At 47.5% G+C, this 19179-nt stretch overlaps 1 protein-coding gene across 1 annotated transcript in view; it reads left to right on the forward strand.

Annotated features, from left to right (window-relative positions):
* The window catches only part of LOC142289702 (uromodulin-like), a 65060-nt gene extending 46621 nt beyond the window's left edge, over positions 1 to 18439 (forward strand). Inside the window, exons 7-8 of the mRNA XM_075333628.1 lie at positions 3829 to 4065; positions 18268 to 18439. Coding sequence (XP_075189743.1) covers positions 3829 to 4065; positions 18268 to 18439 — 409 coding nt within the window. The remainder of the gene's footprint in view (positions 1 to 3828; positions 4066 to 18267) is intronic.
* Positions 18440 to 19179: the final 740 nt, after the last annotated feature.

A 19179-nucleotide genomic window follows, 5' to 3' on the forward strand; every position in this document is an offset into this window, starting at 1 on the left:
CCAGCTCCAAAAGAGACATTCTGCAGCGGCGGCTCCCTACACTTAGCCGCAACACCGCAAGTGGCGTCACATGTGAACGTTATCATATTTTCCCCTATAAATATCCCCATTACAAAAAGAGCCCAGGGCACGGAAACGGGTAACGGCCACATTCCCAAAGAGACACTGCCCGGAACCGAGTACCCCATATCCCTGGGTGCTAGAAAAGCTTCCAGCATGTACTTTAATGTTACTAAACAGAGACCTACACTCCCTGACAGAAATTCTGTCGCTTATCTATGTTATGTAAAGAAAAGCTTATAACCTGACTTTAAATTCGTCCATTGGTTTTATAAATTACTCTTTTGAAAGCTGAAACCCTCCCAAATTTGGTTTAGGTTATGAAAATAAAGTTGCTGCAAAGCTGAAATATTGATCATTTAATGAACACAGAAAGGTCAGATTTTGGCAAGACAAAAGTTTTATTGCCTTGTCATATAAAGCACTCAATCCTAGTTTACATCCTCACCTGTGCTCACTAAATGATTGGTTAATTAGTGGGTGTGTATAAAAAGAAACCCAGTACCCCAGACCTTCACTTAAACGGCAACTTGACCTCTGGCATCATGCCAAAAGTCCACCCTGCGACCAAAGCCTTGATTATCAAGAAGCTGAAGACCAGATCCATTGCAGAGGTGGCTGGCACCTTTTAATGTGTCTCAGCGTCAAGAACAAAGAATTTAAAAAAAGATTTGAAGAGACTGGTGATGTTTTTGACAAGCCCAAGTATGGCAGACCCCGCAAGACAACTGCTCAGGAGGAACGTTTGATGGATAGAAAATCCAAAGCCAGCCCCTCTTCCACTGCAGCAAAGCTCCAACAGGCCTGGTCACCTCAAGTCCCTGTGTCAACTAGAACAGTTTGTAGGATTCTGTCTCGAAATGGCCTCCATGGTCGGAATCAGTGCCCAGAAGCCAGCACTAAACAAAAGGCAATTAAAAAACTGTGTGGCATTTGCCAAGTCCCACAGCCTGCTAAACAGATGGATGCTAGAAAAGTGGCTAAAAGGTGGAGTTCTCTGATGAATCTTCAGTTGAATTACACCACAGCCACCACAAATACTGCAGGAGACCTACTGAGGCCCGTATGGATCCAAAATACACCCAGAAAACAGTTAAGTTTGGTGGTGGAAAGATCATGGTCTGGGGTTACATTCAGTATGGGGGTGTGCAAAACATTTTACAAGGTGGAAATCAATATCAATAACCTAAAATATCAAGAAGTATTACCTACTTCTTACATTCCCAATCATAAAAGGGGTCAAATTCTGCAGCAGGATGGTGCTCCATCTCATACATCCATCTCTACAACAAAGTTCCTCCAGGCAAAGAAGATCAAGGTGCTCAAGGACTGGCCAGACCAGTCACTAGACATGAACTTCATTGAGCATGTTTGGGGTAGGATGAAAGAGGAAGCTTGGAAGACAAAACCAAAGAATCTAGATGAACTCTGGGAGGCATGTAAGACTGCATTCCTTGCTATTCTTGATGACTTCATCAATAAATTGTATGAATCATTGTTGAACCGCATGGATGCAGTTCTTCAAGCTCATGGAAGTCACACAAAATATTAAACATGGCTCTAATAGCACCACAACTTCATTCACCAATGTTATGCAACATATCTATGTATTAGAAGTTAATTATTTGTTTGAATTTTACATTACTTTCTGTGGACGGCAAAACATTTGTCTTGCCAAAATCTGACCTTTCTGTGTTCATTAAATGAACAATATTTCAGCTTTGCAGCAACTTTATTTTCTTAACCCAAACCAAATTTGGGAGGGTTTCAGCTTTCAAAAGAGTAATTTATAAAACCAACTGATAAATTTAAAGTCAGGTTATAAGCTTTTATTTACATAGCATGGATAAGCGACAGAACTTCTGTCAGGGACTGTACATGTCGCGGGCGGGGAGGAGGGTGTCAGCACACCGCGCTCACCCCTTCTGCTCGGGTCCGGCAGCTGCTCCTGGTGGCTCGAGCTGTGGGCCGGATCCCGGGGTGTCTCGAGCGACACTCCTCGCCCGTGAGTGAAAGGGGGTGTTTGTTGGGTGTGGGGATTGTTATAGTTCGTGACGCCACCCACGGTTGTGGTGATTGCACCACCGCTGCTCAGTGTGGGGGTCCCGGGGATGGTGATGCGGAGCAGCCAGGTGTTGTGTTGCCCCTCCGTGGGTAGGGGTTGGTGATCCCGGGGCCCGGTGATGAGATGTGAAGTGTAGGGCCTGGAGGGCGCAGGGACGCGGGGGCAGCGCTGTGCCTTGCGGCACTATGGTACTCACTCAGCCTGACACACGGACACAGTCTGTACGGTAAACCAACGGCTGGTAGGACGGTCCCACAGACGGCTGCACCTGCACTCCCGGTAGGTGACGGTGATGTCCCTCTTCCTTGCACCTGTGTTGTCTGATGGTAGCGGTGGATTCCCTCCGGTTACCCGCTCCCCGGCTGCAATCTGGGCCGGAGGAGCTCTACACTTTGCCCGCAGGCGCTGGCCCTGGGGAAACTTGTGCCCTGGCGGTGGCGGTGTCTCCCCGGTAATGGTCGGGCTGTTGCCGTCAATCGGGACTTGGTTGTTGGGGGAGCTGCGTCCCCGTCACTGACGGATTTGGCAAATCTGGCGACTCCTAGCCTTGCCGGGGTCCGAGAGGCCCCTGCCCTGGTGCTGACTGTCCTTCGGAACACTGCTCCAGACCACCGGGCACACAGCCAACGGGGTCCTTCCAGGAACTTCCAAACGGTCCCCCTCCAGACAGTCACCGCCGTTGCTGACCTTGCTGTTCTGGCCCTCACAAAGCTGGACCCTTCAGGCTGTCTTTCTCTTCTGTTACTTTGCTTGCTTTTCCTCCTTTACTACTTTCTTTCCTTAACTCCTCCACTTCCTCCTCCTGGACTCCTCTCTCAAGCTCTCCCTGAGCTCTTCTCTGTTGTTTACTCTTGCCCTGCCTGGGCTATCTGCCTGGTTACTTCCTGCCTCCAGTGTTGTGAGCTCCTCGGTGGGCGGAGCCAACCGCCTGGCCCACCCCCTGGTGTGCATCATCAACCTCTGGAGGAAGGCAACAAGGATTTGTGGTTAGCTGTGATGTGCCTACCTGGAGTGTGGGGTGTGGTGGTGTTGTGACCTGTGTCCCCTGGCTTGCCCAGGGCGACACATACACACTTTACTTTAATTCCATCAGGCCAATGTTCATCTGAAAACGGTTTATTTAATGGTATAGAAGAGGCAGAAGACTCTACATTTCAACACAGATAACCTGCAGAAAAGCGTATGCCGTGTTGTATGCTTTTTTTTGCTTATGCATTCATCAGGGCAGTGTCTATTGTCAGGCTTATACCTCATAAGCGTAAAAGCTTAACAATGAAAACAAACACTATAGGTATTTGGATCCTCATGAACAACCATCTTTTTGAAATGGCATTGGACTCATGAAAAGGTTTTATAAGGGAATATTAGCAAGTGGGCAGATTCGTTGCAAACACTCTTCAGAATGACAGGGTGTTCCAGACCTATGAATAGGGATGATTTTGGTAGCAAGCACATGAACCTCTGCAGGCTCCAATAAATGGAATGGGACAGCTGCACCTGACATATAGGAGGGCTCCCATCTGGAACACACTACTATGCACCAAACATTGAGCCGCTGTAAAGTCTGAGTGGTTCTCATCTTATATTACCCAACTTAATATATGCTAGTTTTGACATCTAAATATAACATCTGTAATGTTGGAGCATGCAGTATTGCATTTTGTAAAATTCTTGTCATGAAAAACTTCTATAATCTTTTGCAGGATGCTCACAGTGAATGAAATGTATACCTGCAATGATCTCCTTTGTGCGAGCATATATGCGGATGATCAGTTCTCACAACCTTTGTTTACTGGGCAAAGTTTTGATGTGAGCAGTACCATATATATTATGATAAATAAAAGCCTTCAAGACTCAAACAGATTCCACATAGTGGTGGATCAATTCTCCATTTCTTCACTAAATGATACCTCGTCTTCAGATATACTGATGCAGAATGGGTGAGTTGCTGTTAATATCATAAACGTTGAAAAAACACAAATGTTCTCAAGCAGATACTGCTTAAGATTTAGAGTTTTCTCGTGAAGTGTTCTTTGCAACCTATTGATTTGACAGTGCCTAGTTTGGAGAGGTTTCCTTCAGGATCCGCAGCAGGGGGCGTGATTACAACACACTTAGGGTACCTTCACACTTTAGCGATGCAGCAGCGATCCGACCAGCGATCTGACCTGGTCAGGATCGCTGCTGCATCGCTACATGGTCGCTGGTGAGCTGTCAAACAGGCAGATCTCACCAGCAACCAGTGAACAGCCCCCAGCCAGCAGCGACGTGCAAGCGACGCTGCGCTTGCACGGAGCCGGCGTCTGGAAGCTGCGGACACTGGTAACTAAGGTAAACATCGGGTATGGTTACCCGATGTTTACATTAGTTACCAGCGCACACCGCTTAGCTGTGTGTGCAGGGAGCAGGGAGCCGCGCACACTGAGCGCTGGCTCCTTGCTCTCCTAGCTACAGTACACATCGGGTTAATTAACCCGATGTGTACAGCAGCTACATGTGCAGAGAGCCGGAGCCGGCAGCACAGGCAGCGTGAGAGCTGCGGAGGCTGGTAACTAAGGTAAATATCGGGTAACCACCTTGGTTACCCGATGTTTATCTTAGTTACCAGCCTCCGCAGCTGCCAGACGCCGGCTCCTGCTCCCTGCTCGCTTCATTTGTCGCTCTCTCGCTGTCACACACAGCGATCTGTGTGTCACAGCAGGAGAGCGCCTTTGAAGAAAACGAAACAGGGCTGTGTGTAACGAGCAGCGATCTCGCAGCAGGGGCCAGATCGCTGCTCAGTGTCACACACAGCGAGATCGCTAATGAGGTCACTGCTGCGTCACAAAAAGCGTGACTCAGCAGCGATCTCGGCAGCGAGCTCGCTGTGTGTGAAGCACCCCTTAGTGTACAGAGCTGTGGCTACTAAAACCCGCTTGGTGCAGCCTAATTTACTGAAAGCAAGCAGCTGCACGAGGCATATACCTTCAGGTCTCCCTGCAGTCTAAGCTCAAATTAGAGAGTCGCAAATGTTTAAAACAGTATTTCTCTGCATATTATCATAAGCTGAAGACGTTTTTTGGTGACAGTTTCCCTTTAATAAACCATCACAAATATTTATAAGGATATTCACAGAAAATTAAGCTCAGCCGCTTAAACTCCTAAAATGAAAGAAAATTGTCAAATTCAATCAATCTCCAAAAGTGCTCACAGCGCAAAAAAACTGCATGAAAATGTTTTTTATTCAAGTGATTGCCGGTTTGTCACTACAGACCTCGGTTCTCAAAGGTGGCTGGGTTCATCACACTAGCACCATTGGTGGTTCTATTTCTCCAATTGAGAGAGTGAACACTAGAGATGATCAAATCTGCCAAATAATGTATACTTTACTAGAAAATTTGATTTGCATCACATTTAATTGGAAAACTGAATGTTCCTTATTATACTTCATTGTCTTTCTAGGCCTCAGAACATAATAAATGTGGAATGTAAAAAATAAAAATACTCACCTCACCGCGGCGCTCACCTGTTTCATGTTCAATGCTAACCAGTGCTCCACATCTCTCCTTATTGCCTTCTCCCATCGCACTCATTCTTTTTGGCATGTTGACAAGGCCTCTGATGTAAACCCAGTCTTAGTCAGTGTAGTGTCATTAGAGACGACCTCGATACCGGAAAACCAGGCATAGAGTAAAGCAGGCTAATAAGAGTGCAGGCAATGGAGGAAGACAAAAAGAAGGGTCATGGAAGAGCAAACCGTAGGTGGCGCGGACATATTATTGGTGCAATCTGTGCAAATACTTTTGTTTTCTCCTCCCATCCTTCTTCCAAGAGCCATAGAGCCATAACTGTTTTATTTTTCTGTCATTATAGCTGTATGAAGGCTTGCTTTTTTAGAGACAAGTTCTACTTTTCAACAACATCATTCATTCTGGTCCATATTGTACTGGAAAATGGGAAAAAAATTTCAAGTGGGGTGAAATTGCAAAAAAAAGTGCAATTCCACAATTTTTATTTATTTTTTTTTACATTTTTTTATTTATCATGTTTCCTATATGTTAAACCTGACCAGGCATTATGGTTCCCCAGGTCAGTATGACTTTGTAGATACCAAAAATGTATATTTTTATTTAAGTATTGAAAATAAATTCTGAAAAAAGAATTGCGCTTCTGTCGCTATTTGCCAGGACCCATAAATTTCTAATGTTTTGTCATCTGGGGCTCAGTAATGACTTATTTTTTGCACACTGATGTGAAGTTTTTAGTTATACCATTTTTGGGTAGGTGCAATGTTTTTGTCACCGGTTATTGTATTTTATTTTTTAATGTTGCAGCGGCCAGAAAAAACATAATACTGGTGTTTTGATTTTTTTTCTCCTTATGCCTTTTACTGACCAGAGTAATTTATTTGATATGTTGATAGATTTGGCATTTCTGAACTTAGCAATCACAAATATGTGTATTTTTTAAATTTTTTAATTGTTTTATTTTCAGTGGGGCAAAAGGGAGGTGTGAATTTTTATGTTTTTTTCATATTTTTTAAATACTTCTTATTTACACTTTTCATTGATTTTGTTCGTCTCCTTAGGGGACTTGAAACTGGAAATGTCTGATCACTTTTGCTGTTCAGAGCAGTTCTTCAGCATCCTTCTGTACAGCAGAAATGTTGATCTCCTGTGAATGTCGGCACTCAGCTGGTGTTCACAGGAACTACGTCATGACAGTGACAGGGGTCATCAGCTGACCACTTGCTGTCATGACAACCCATCAGCACCCTGTGATCACTAGCATCGCCAGGGGAATGCTCGCTCCCCACCAAAGCGTGTTAGATCGTGCTCTTAGAGTTTGACAGCGTTATCTAGCTAATTAACAGGTGCAGATGGCTGACCTGTGCGGGGAAAAATGCAGGCTCGCCACATGAGCCTGCTTTAAAGGATTAACAAGGCCTTAGAAAGAAAATGGCAGCCAAAGCACAGTGATTACACCTCCTATTATACTCTTTGGACATGGGAATGGTAAGAGTGAGAAATATTCAGCATAGTGAAAGACATTTTTTTAAAAGCAGCACACTTTAGGGGTTTTTTTCTTATACAATTCTCTGTAGGACTTGAAAAACATGAGTAAAAAAAATGCATAATTAAATTGTGTCTAAATTTACAAAATAAAAAATACCTCCAAAACAGTTGTAAACATGGCACGGAAAATGCATGAAATTCATAAATGTTTAAAAGGGAAATGTTTCTCCATGTGGAGAGTGTTGTTAAGCCGGCATAAAGAGACTTATAGGCTATGTAATGCTCCTCTGGGAATTTCAGTGTAAGGCAAATAGCCTTCTCAGAGAGCAAGAGAACTTGAATTCTAGTTTAAACTATTAGAATTAGCAAACCTAGAAGTCAATATACAACCCTTTAATGAGCATTGTCACATGACTTGGGGTAAGATGCCAAACCAAAAACTCCATTTGCAGACACATGTTTTGAGATGTTTGTGACTCGCCCACCCCAGGGCTATGGGACACCCGGTGCCGGGCTGGACTAGTCCGGTGGTAGTCAGTGGTGGCTGGGCCCGGCTCCGTGGCCCTGGTGGGTGTCAGTAGAATATGTGGCTGACGACTTTAAGTTTGTGTTCGTGACGCCACCTGTGGTATGCGGCTATTAAGCCGCCGCTGCTGTGTAAGGCCTCCGGGGTGATGAAGTGGCAGCAATGGTGATACTGCTCCCCACAGGTGGAGCGGTGCCCCGGGACACAGTTGGTGCTTGTGGAAGTCTATGGTGTTGTGTGACTAACACGGTGCAGGGCCGACAGGCAATGAAAGAAACAGGCACAAACGGTAGTCTCTTTACCTTCTCCTCTTTTACTCGGCAGAAGTTTAGTCCAGGGAGACCGTCACACATGGTAAAGATGGTCCGGCCGGCCTGGAAGTGCCTGGGGTGGTCTTTGGCCAGTTGAGTATGAGGCCTACTCCCTAATCTTTCTTTGCTGTTTTAGGACACTGCACTTTGGGTTCGCAATTGCCCTCTTGCTGCTGGGACTGGTGGTTCGTCCCTTTTTCTGTGTGGTAGACTGCGCAGGCCCTCTCTGGTGCTTCTCTGCTGGAGTCCACACCGGGCCCTTGGAATGCAGCTGTACCTTCAGATTACTTCTGGGCCAGGGGGCTTGCAGCTCTCCTGCCCTCCGGATTCAGCTACCAGGGATGGATTTTATGCCCTGGCAACCACAGACTCCGATGTCCGAGTCTCTTCTGTGCCTCTCTGCACCTCTTGCTTCACTGGGCCAAGCTATTCCAGCTCTAGGCCCCAGTTCTACAAGGCAGCACTACTCTGCATCTGTCCTCTTTCACTCCTGTCTACAGACCAACCACTACTTCCTCCCTCCAGCCAGACTTAAGGAATCCTCCCTGAAGTTCCAGGTTCAGAGCTCCCCCTGCTGGCCGGAGGGAGAACTGCGTTGGGTGTTACACTTACTGGCCAATAGATCTCCCAATTACCTCCAGGCTCAGCATTAACCCTTTGGAAGGGCAATGCTGTTGTGGCGACCAGGTCCTGGGGCGCCACACTCCCCCTTAGTTAAATTCAGTACTCCCGGACTGTAGAAACAAACATGACATGTTAGAACATTTCATCCCATTATGGGAGGCGCATTACTTGAACGTTACAAACTTAAACATTACTATAAGAGTCCAGTGTGGCTCCTTGCCGGGTGTCCATTACACTGCTCCATGGGGGACCCGCCGCGATCAAACCCCCAACGTAGGCTCTGGGCGTGCGTCAGAGCATTGATGACCCCACTCTATGCACGCCGGACGGGTTTTTCTTCAGGGGTTTGAGCACACTGGTGCTAACTATGAACAATTTAGGTGTTGACCACCCATAGTCCAGTGGCCCAATTGTCCATTTTCGCAATCAAAGAAAAACATTTTGTACACAAGTACACAACATTACAGACATTTCGCATAACTATTTACATTCTAATAAGTACTCTTTCTTTTTCCCTTATACAGTTGACTCTCTATACCTTGGAGGGGGTTGTCCCCGAGTGCTGCGTTGAGACCTGCGTAGCTCTGGTGTTTGCCCCTGACTACTTGGTGTGTCTTCTACCTCAGCACTACAGGTAGGCCTAACCCCGATAGGTAAGCGTGATGATTGCCTATGTGGTCTAAGAGTCGCCAAGGGTATGACAGGTTCACCACTGACAGGGGGTTGATCCTCCTGTTCCACTGCTGGCGTGTCATCTCGTGTTGGAGCGGACGGTTCTTTAGGTGGATCCGGAATCTCTTCTGTTTCTGGCTCGACCAACTGCGGAAACGTCAAAACTTGTACCACTATGGCATTGTTTATTCGGGTCCAAGTTTTGGGGAATTTTCCAAGGATTGTTTGGATCATCTCCCCCTCTTTCTCTTGACTTTGGGGACTTCCTTGTACTTCTTCCATTTCTCTTTGGATTCTGCACCGTTCAGGGCACGCTTTCAGGCGGTCTCGAGAGACTGCTTGATAGGTCTTGCCTTCATCCTTGCTTATGAGGCATACCTTACTTTTGTCAAAGTTGGAGGGGATAATGGTGTAGGGCTCGTTTTCCCACTGATCATCCAATTTATGCGTCCTCCGCTTCTTCTTGAGGACTTGTTCTCCAGGTGCTAAGGGAGTTGCTGGGGCTGTTTGATTGTAATGCTGCTCTTGTCTCGTTCTTGCTTGAGACAGGGCCCTCTCTACGCATTCCTGGACCTTACGGTACCGCTGCTGCCGCTCTGTATCCCAATCTTCCATTTCCTGAACCACCTCAGGTGACACAGTCCCCATCTCAAAGTCTACAGGTAACTTGCCAGGTCTGGCCCGCATCAGGTAAGCAGGGCTGCAGTTGGTCGAATTTACCGGGATATGGTTGTTCAAGTCTACCAGATCTGGTAACTTTTCTGGCCATTGGTTTCTTTCTTCCAGAGGTAGAGTCTTGAGCATGTCAATAACCACATGGTTCATCTTCTCGCACAATCCATTGGTTTGGGGGTGGTATGGTGTGGTTCTGATTTTCTTACAACCGTACAGGTTACAGAACTCTTGGAACACTTCTGCCTCGAATGCAGGACCCTGATCAGTCAGTACCCTTTCAAGGTAACCGTGAGGTCGACAAAAGTAGGCCTGAAATGCTCTCGCTGCTGTTCTGGCTGTCTGGTCCTTCACGGGCACTACTACCAGGAAACGAGAGTAATGGTCCACAATGGTGAGGGCGTACACATAACCTGACCGGCTTGGTGTTAACTTCACGTGGTCCAGAGCCACCAACTCCAGGGGCTGCTTCGTGACAATTGGCTGTAGGGGAGACCTCTGGCTAGCATCATCTTTCCGCCTCAGGTTACACGGACCACAGTCTCGGCACCACTTCTCGACTGTCTTTCTCATGTGCACCCAGTAGAACCGATCACGGAGTAGGGTCTCCAACTTCTTCCACCCGAAGTGTCCTGCATTATCATGATAAGCTGCTAGGACCATTGGAGCATCCCTCTGCGGAACCACTATCTGCCAGACGAGTTCATTCGTTCGCCAGTTGACATATCTCTTACAGAGCTTGCCTTGATAAGTGAACAGCTGTCCCCTCTCCTTCCACAACTGCTGGGCTTCTTCTGGAGCATCTGGGCCAAGATGAGTCTCAGCTTGTGCTAGCTTTTCTTTGACCAATTGCACGGCCGGGTCACCGTTCTGCGTCTCTTCCCAATTATGGTGGAGTAATGGGTTGACCGAGACTTCGTGCTGGCTCGACCGCTTCACTCCTACAGCATGCTCACACTGGGACACACCTTGGTGATGGAAAGCCGGTAACTCTATCTCTTCGAGTTCATCCAGGTCTTCTCCAGACTCGGGTAAGTGAGGCATTCTGGACAGCGCATCAGCATTGCTATTCTTCTTGCCAGCCCGATACTTGATGGTAAAGTCAAAGTTAGACAGCCGGGCCATCCATCGCTGTTCCAACGCACCTAACTTGGCTGTTGCCAGGTGTGTCAACGGATTGTTGTCCGTGAAGATGGTGAACTTAGCCGATGCCAGATAGTGCTTGAAGCGTTCAGTCACTGCCCAAACAATAGCGAGGAACTCCAGCTTGAAGGAACTGTAGTTTTCTGGATTCCTTTCTGTGGGCCGTAGCTTCCTACTAGCGTACGCTATCACCCTCTCTCTACCTCCCTGCACCTGGGACAGAACTGCTCCCAATCCCACGTTGCTGGCGTCTGTATACAGTACAAACGGCTGGCTGTAGTCAGGGTAGGCCAGAATCTCTTCTCCCGTGAGAGCCCCTTTCAGCCGGACAAAGGATGTTTCTAGTTGGCTGCTCCATTCAAATGGAGGGCTCTGCTTCTTAGCCTGCTTTGGCTGGCCCACCAGGAGATCTTGAAGGGGCGCTGCTATCTTGGTGAAACCATCAATGAACCTTCGGTAGTAGCCCACCAGCCCAAGGAACTGCCGCACCTCCTTTACCGTGGTGGGTCTTGGCCAGTCCTTGATTATGGTGACTTTCTCTGGATCAGGTGCCACACCTTCCGCGCTGACCACATGACCCAGGTACTGTACCTTTGGCTTCAAGAGGTGACATTTGGACGGCTTTATCTTCAGGCCATATTTCGACAAGGACTCCAACACCTCTGCTAAGTGCCTCAGGTGGTCTTCATAAGTCTTGGAGTAGACTATGACGTCATCCAGGTACAACAGCACGGTTTCAAAGTTGTGGTGGCCCAAGCAGCACTCCATCAGCCTTTGGAATGTCCCTGGAGCGTTGCAGAGCCCGAATGGCATACAGTTGAACTCACAGAGGCCCATTGGTGTCGTGAATGCAGTCTTCTCCTTGTCCGCCTCTGCCACGGGAACCTGCCAATACCCACTGGTGAGATCCAAGGTGGAGAAATAGTTAGCTGACTTTAAGGCTGTTAGTGACTCCTCTATTCTGGGCAGTGGATAAGCATCTTTATGTGTAATGCGGTTAATTTGCCTGTAATCTACGCACATTCTCATTGTACCATCTTTTTTCTTTACGAGCACTAGGGGAGCTGCCCAGGGGCTACAACTATCTCTGATAACCCCAGCCTCCTTCATTTACCGCAACATTTCTTTGGCACGCTGATACTGTGCGGGGGGCACAGGGCGGTATCTCTCTTTAATGGGATGATGATCACCCGTGGGGATTTGATGTTTAACCCCTTTCACCTGCCCAAAATCTAGGGGGTGTTTGCTGAAGACCCGCTCGTACTCCTGTACCACCCGGTAAACCCCATGCTTTTGGTGTGAGGGGGTGGAGTCGGTGCCCACATGTAATTTTTGGCACCAGTCTTCCAGCTGCCCCTTGGAGCCATTGTCTTCCGCCTGGTCGGACGGGATCAAGGGTTCCACTGCTTTGATAGTATTGTTGCTGACAGTGTACAGTTTTGCTACAGTGGCGTACCGGGGCAATTTGGCCTCCTCCTCCCCACAATTCAGGACACGGACGGGCACTCTCCCCTTGCGGACGTCTGCTACCCCTCTGGCTACCAGGACTCCCGGCCTACTGTCTGAATACACCGGTTCTACCAAGGCATGGTAATCCTGACCTTTGAGGCCTATTGCTGCCCGACACCATATCAACATTTCACTTCTTGGGGGTATTGCAATGGGGAGGGGGTCACTTACCCTCACACTGCCAATTTCTCCTCCGGCCAGCTCTACCTGCTGCCTCCTCATCAGGGCTCTGATCTCCCTCTGTAGGGCACGCTGCTGCCCGGAGCTGGCGGTTTCAGATGCCTGTTGCAACAAAATTATCACTTCGGCAATACAATTTTCTATCACATTTGTACCAATGGTTAGCAGTGGTTCAGATTCTTTGCGATCTATATCTACAATTATCATCCCCTGACATGGCAATTCTACCCGCCCCACTTTAATGGTTACTTCTTTGTACCCAATTTGGGGTAAGGGCTGACCATTACTGGCCACAATTGTTAAATCATCATCTGGGCCATGGTCAATGTCTGAATCAGCCCAATATCTTTTGTACAGTTTGTAGGGGATGGTTGTTACCTGGGACCCCGTATCCAGGAGGGCATTCAAAGGGATCCCGTCCAGCACAATAGGAAGGACCGGGCGTCCTCCCACATACTTGCTGCGGCTGGGGGTTGAGCCGGGCTTCCTCACACCTGGGGGTTGGCTCCTGGCCCCAGGCTCGGCCCATTTAAAGGACAGCGTCGTGCAATGTGGCCCGCCTGGCTGCAGCGGCGGCAGATCGGTTGTCCCGTTGAATCATACCGGTCTGTGTCTCTGCCTCGGGTCGGCGGAATCCTCCTCTGTCGCATCCAGGGGACGTCATCTGGGCTGGAGGCCAACTCGAGTCTTGCAGGCGATGGGGTCACTTGTAGAGACTGCACGGTCTTGGCCAGGGCAGCTACAGTCTTGGTCAGCTCCTGGACCTGCTGTCTGAGCTCTGCAGTGGGGTCCTTATCCAGGGACTGCGCCTCAGCCCCTGCAGCGGCTCGTGTTGCAGGCACCACCCCGGGGTACGTGATAGCAAGAGGCCGGAGGGATACTGGGTCATTCGGTGTAGATTCTCTCAGTACCCGGATGGCCTGGTCCTTAAACTTTGCAAAGTCCAGAGCAGGGTTCTGCAGGACCATGATACGCAGCTGTGTCCTGTGGGCATCTGACAGGAGCCCCTCTATGAACTGTTCAGTTAGGAGTTTGTGTTCTTCACGTACACTCTCTGGGTCCACCTGTTTAACTGCTTTCAGGGCCTCCTGCAAGTTTAAGGCATAGTCCCTTATGCTGTCTGTGGCCCGTTGCTTGCACCCAAAGAATCTCATCTTTATCTCTGCTGCGGTGCGGGTGTCAAAAGTACTCTTTAGCTTGGCCAATATCTGGGTTACTGTCCCTTTATCTGTATCAGGCCAGGACTTCACTTCACGCTGGGCTGCGCCGGCTAGCTGTCCCATTAATATGCCCACCTTCTGGCTCTCAGTCAGAGGATACACCCGGAACAAGCTGTGCAGGCTTTCCCTGAAGTCGCTCAAGGTATGGGACTCCCCGGAGTACTGCGGTAGCCATTCTGCTCCCAGGATGTACGGCATTGTGATCGGCATTACCGGCGCTGCAGCGGGGGCTGGGGCGACGGCGACTGGGATTGCTTCAGCTGGTGCTGCGGCGTCTCGGGCTATGGCAGCCACCTGCTCTCCCTCTGAGTCGGACATCTTCCTCCCCCTTAGTGAACCTTACCAGGCTCCGTTCACTTTTCAAATTTCCTTCCGGGTCGCGCGGGGTTAACAGCGCTCTGCTCTGATGGCGCGCTCCCTTCGCGCTCTTTGTCAGGCACGCCCCCCTTCTTCCTGCGCTCGGCGAGGCTAATGGCGGCGGCGGTTTACAGACAGTACACAGTCTTTTAAGCACAATTCCTGCAGGCGCACAGTACCCGGTGTGACCGGGCACGAAATCCTGTTCGTGACGCCAAAGTTGAGTCGCCCACCCCAGGGCTATGGGACACCCGGTGCCGGGCCGGACTAGTCCGGTGGTAGTCAGTGGTGGCTGGGCCCGGCTCCGTGGCCCTGGAGGGTGTCAGTAGAATATGTGGCTGACGACTTTAAGTTTGTGTTCGTGACGCCACCTGTGGTATGCGGCTATTAAGCTGCCGCTGCTGTGTAAGGCCTCCGGGGTGATGAAGTGGCAGCAATGGTGATACTGCTCCCCACAGGTGGAGCGGTGCCCCGGGACACAGTTGGTGCTTGTGGAAGTCTATGGTGTTGTGTGACTAACACGGTGCAGGGCCGACAGGCAATGAAAGAAACAGGCACAAACGGTAGTCTCTTTACCTTCTCCTCTTTTACTCGGCAGAAGTTTAGTCCAGGGAGACCGTCACACATGGTAAAGATGGTCCGGCCGGCCTGGAAGTGCCTGGGGTGATCTTTGGCCAGTTGAGTATGAGGCCTACTCCCTAATCTTTCTTTGCTGTTTTAGGACACTGCACTTTGGGTTCGCAATTGCCCTCTTGCTGCTGGGACTGGTGGTTCGTCCCTTTTTCTGTGTGGTAGACTGCGCAGGCCCTCTCTGGTGCTTCTCTGCTGGAGTCCACACCGGGCCCTTGGAATGCAGCTGTACCTTCAGATTACTTCTGGGCCAGGGGGCTTGCAGCTCTCCTGCCCTCCGGATTCAGCTACCAGGGATGGATTTTATGCCCTGGCAACCACAGACTCCGATGTCCGAGTCTCTTCTGTGCCTCTCTGCCCCTCTTGCTTCACTGGGCCAAGCTATTCCAGCTCTAGGCCCCAGTTCTACAAGGCAGCACTACTCTGCGTCTGTCCTCTTTCACTCCTGTCTACAGACCAACCACTACTTCCTCCCTCCAGCCAGACTTAAGGAATCCTCCCTGAAGTTCCAGGTTCAGAGCTCCCCCTGCTGGCCGGAGGGAGAACTGCGTTGGGTGTTACACTTACTGGCCAATAGATCTCCCAATTACCTCCAGGCTCAGCATTAACCCTTTGGAAGGGCAATGCTGTTGTGGCGACCAGGTCCTGGGGCGCCACATTTGCTCTTCCTCAGTTCAAAGTAGCAGATCTGATTTGGGTATGTGAGAGGCTTTGCACTGAGGAAAGGCATACACTCCAAAATATGTGCCTGCAAATGCAGTCTCTAGTTTGGCTTTTTATCCTATTTTATCCAAGGCTAATTAAAGGGCCTGCATTGACTTTTAGAATTTCTTCATCAAATTAGTGGCGCTAGAGTTCAAATTCTCTTCTTCTCTGAAGAGGCTATGTGCATCGATGTTTAATTACACTAAAAGTACTGTTAGGAAGCCGCTAAAATAGCACTTAGAAACTACCACAAGTTCCATCATCTCTCCCACATCAGTTCCACAGGTGAAGAAACATACATATTTGCTCTATACTCTATACTTCATCAACCGAGAAAGGAGGCTACCTTCCAGCAAAATATCAGAATAAAAATATCAGTAAAAATATGCATTTTCAAAGCAGTCATTCATGTGTCCTTTATTTAAATTCAGGTTTTATATCTGGCTAGACTACTCACAAAATGTTAGGGACATTTGGCTTTAGGGTAACATTTCTGGATGATCCTAAAATGCACTCTAGCCTCTTCAGCTGAACTCAATGTGATCTTTTCTAAACATTTGAATGCACATGTCCAACTGCTCAATGTTTCAGTACTTTTTGCAAAAGTTGCTGTTATCTACCAAGGAGGTTAATGGGAAAATTCGCAATAGGTGCTTGATCCATGAATCTCCCAATAAATTTCACCGCTCAGTTAGAATTGTTATTTAACCAGTCCTTCTCATCATGCGGTTCACATTTTGACATCATGAGAACAAGAAGACACCTAACAATTTATAAACAGTACCTCGCTATTATGAGGTTTCAGGCAGGATTTGTCAGACAGAAGTGGCCACTAAGTTTAGAGTGTCAGAGTGTCATCAGCAGTTTGCAACAGAGATACAGAGATACTGCAAGAGTCACAGAAAGCCATAAAGTGAACATCCTTTGGCCAGATCCTACACTGATGACCGCTTCATTGTAACAATGCCTTTCAGAACCAGATGATGAATGCCACACAATTCCAGGCACATTTAAGGAAGTGGAGAGGTACCCAAGTGTCACGTTAGACCATTCAAAACCATTTATATCAGCGTGGTCTGCAGGCTAGATGACCTGCAAGGGTTCCTGACCACACTATCAGGTACAGGCATCATTGTGAAACCAAGGGAAAAATTGTGAAAACATACCCTGCTGTAACTAAATAAAAGCATAGTGCATATAAACATAGGGTACTTAGTAAACACTGTTTTTGATCAAAAAAAGCATAAAGCTATCCCACCAACGCCAAGGTGTACCCAGTTGGGATAGTACCTACACTCTCTAATATTAAAACCTTACCATGGGTCTAAAATAGGCCTCAATGTGGCTAAGGGCTGAGAGCGACCGGGTCCCAACAGGACACACACAGTCAGGGGGATTCACAGAATGAAATGTCCAGCTCACCAAGAGGGAGGGCCACACCCCATTTGTACTGAATACAAAAAAACTACATAAAAACAAAAAAATGAGCCGGAGTATGAGATGGTATACATGGAGCTTGTGAGCTCATGTTCACACTGGCCATTAGACAAAGAGAAACCAAGGGAAAAATTGTTTTCACAATTTTTCCCTTGGTTTCTCTTTGTCTAATGGCCAGTGTGAACATGAGCTCACAAGCTCCATGTATACCATCTCATACCCCGACATGCATCATTGTGTTGCTGGATGAGGAATTAGTGGGCCTCAGTGTTGTTTACTGATGAAAGTCAATTCACACTGAGCAGAAATGATGGCAGCCAATGATGCTGGAGACATCAAGGAAAGTGTTGTGTATCAGCCACTGTTGTCACCAGATGAGCCTTTGGTGGTGGCTGTGTTAGTGTCGGCAGGTATGTCTAGTCAATATAGAACTGCCCTACACTTTTTGAATATTACTGGGACAAGTCCCTGCTACTTGAATAACATCATTAATGCAGTCATTGTGCCTCTGCATGAACAACACAGACCTAATATCACCTTCATGGACCACAATGCTCCAGCTTATCAAGGTTGCATCATTAGGTAATGAATGCTGAAGACTGCCTCAAATGGAGTGGCCTGCACTTTCTCCAGTCCTGAATTCCTTAGAAAACCATGCCTCTGCAGACAATAACTTTACATGTGAACAGCAGGTGACGTCGTTGTCAAGCTGTAATTGATGTTCATGGCCACATGACAAGTTATTGAGACATTGACATTTTTTGAGGGGCATACCCACCCCTGTTGTTGGCTTTTGTTTCAATAAATTGTTTGAGATGAGGAAATCACCACTGCATGATTTTACTTAATTGTCATACTTTCATGATAAAATATAATGTAACATGAACTTTTTACGTTTTACATAAATTGCACCCGAAAGCCAAATATCCCCACGTTTTTGTGAGTAGTGTATATAGCAACTTAGACACCCAAGATGTTCATTATTTCATTACCTATGAAAGTCAAAAATTCATCCAAAAGTAAAGTCAGAATGTGAGGGACAGTTTCTGCAACACCTCTGACCAATCGCTAAAAATCTTGTGATGATAGGAAAGGACAAAAGCATGTGATAAAAAGGGGATTTTGCTCAATTGTTTACCACTTAATATTTTTCTATTATCAGATTGGCGTATGATCCTAGGGTTCAACTGTTAAATAACTGGACGATAAATGAAGCAAAATTCTCAATTCAGACAACATTCTTCACAAATAAATCCAGCGCAAGTCTGTTCTTCATAGCTCGTCTCTGTGATTCTTACAACGAGCCGTGCTGTAAGGTCAGTGACCAATATTAAAGGAAGCCTGTCAGGTCTCCTGACTGTTCTCAACAGATACTATAAGTAGAATAGATGCAGATTTATTTCATCTGAATACATGTTTTATGTGATTACTAACACTGCAGTGGTTAAAGAATGTAGATTAATTGTGCAGTGTCTCTAATTCTAAGGAGGCACGACTAGTCTGACAGGACGTTTCTTCCTCCAAATTATATGCATCAGAAGAATAACTCAGAACTCCAATCAGTTGATGTAAACTTCTAAGTCTTACGCAAATCAAAATAATACAGACATTTTTGTCTACAATAGTGTTGCTATTCCCTGGCACAGCTATCACATCATTGGGGAACTTCATTCATGGGCCAACAAAATAATCAACACAAAAATTATCCTGCTTTATTTGGTCAAACAATTATTTCATTCTATGTAATGACTCGGACTGCTTCTGTTTAGTGAGGCTGTAATGTTAGGTGTAAAGGCCCAGTCACACACAACAACTTACCAGCGATCCCGAAAACAATGCGATCTGATAGAGATCGCTGGTAAGTCACTTTGAGGTCGCTGGTGAGATGTCACACAGTCAGATCTTACCAGCGATGCAGGAACAATACAGGTCGCAGTAGCGACCTGTGTAACGATCTCAGCAGTCACTGTGACCCTGTCACACAGTGTCAAACACAGCGATGTATCCTGCCCAGCAGGACATCACCTTTGAAGAAAATGGCCTGGACCATTCTGCAACGACTAGAGATCTCACA

This window comes from Anomaloglossus baeobatrachus, chromosome 2 (genome assembly GCF_048569485.1).
Source record: "Anomaloglossus baeobatrachus isolate aAnoBae1 chromosome 2, aAnoBae1.hap1, whole genome shotgun sequence".
Classification (NCBI taxonomy): Eukaryota; Metazoa; Chordata; class Amphibia; order Anura; family Aromobatidae; genus Anomaloglossus; species Anomaloglossus baeobatrachus.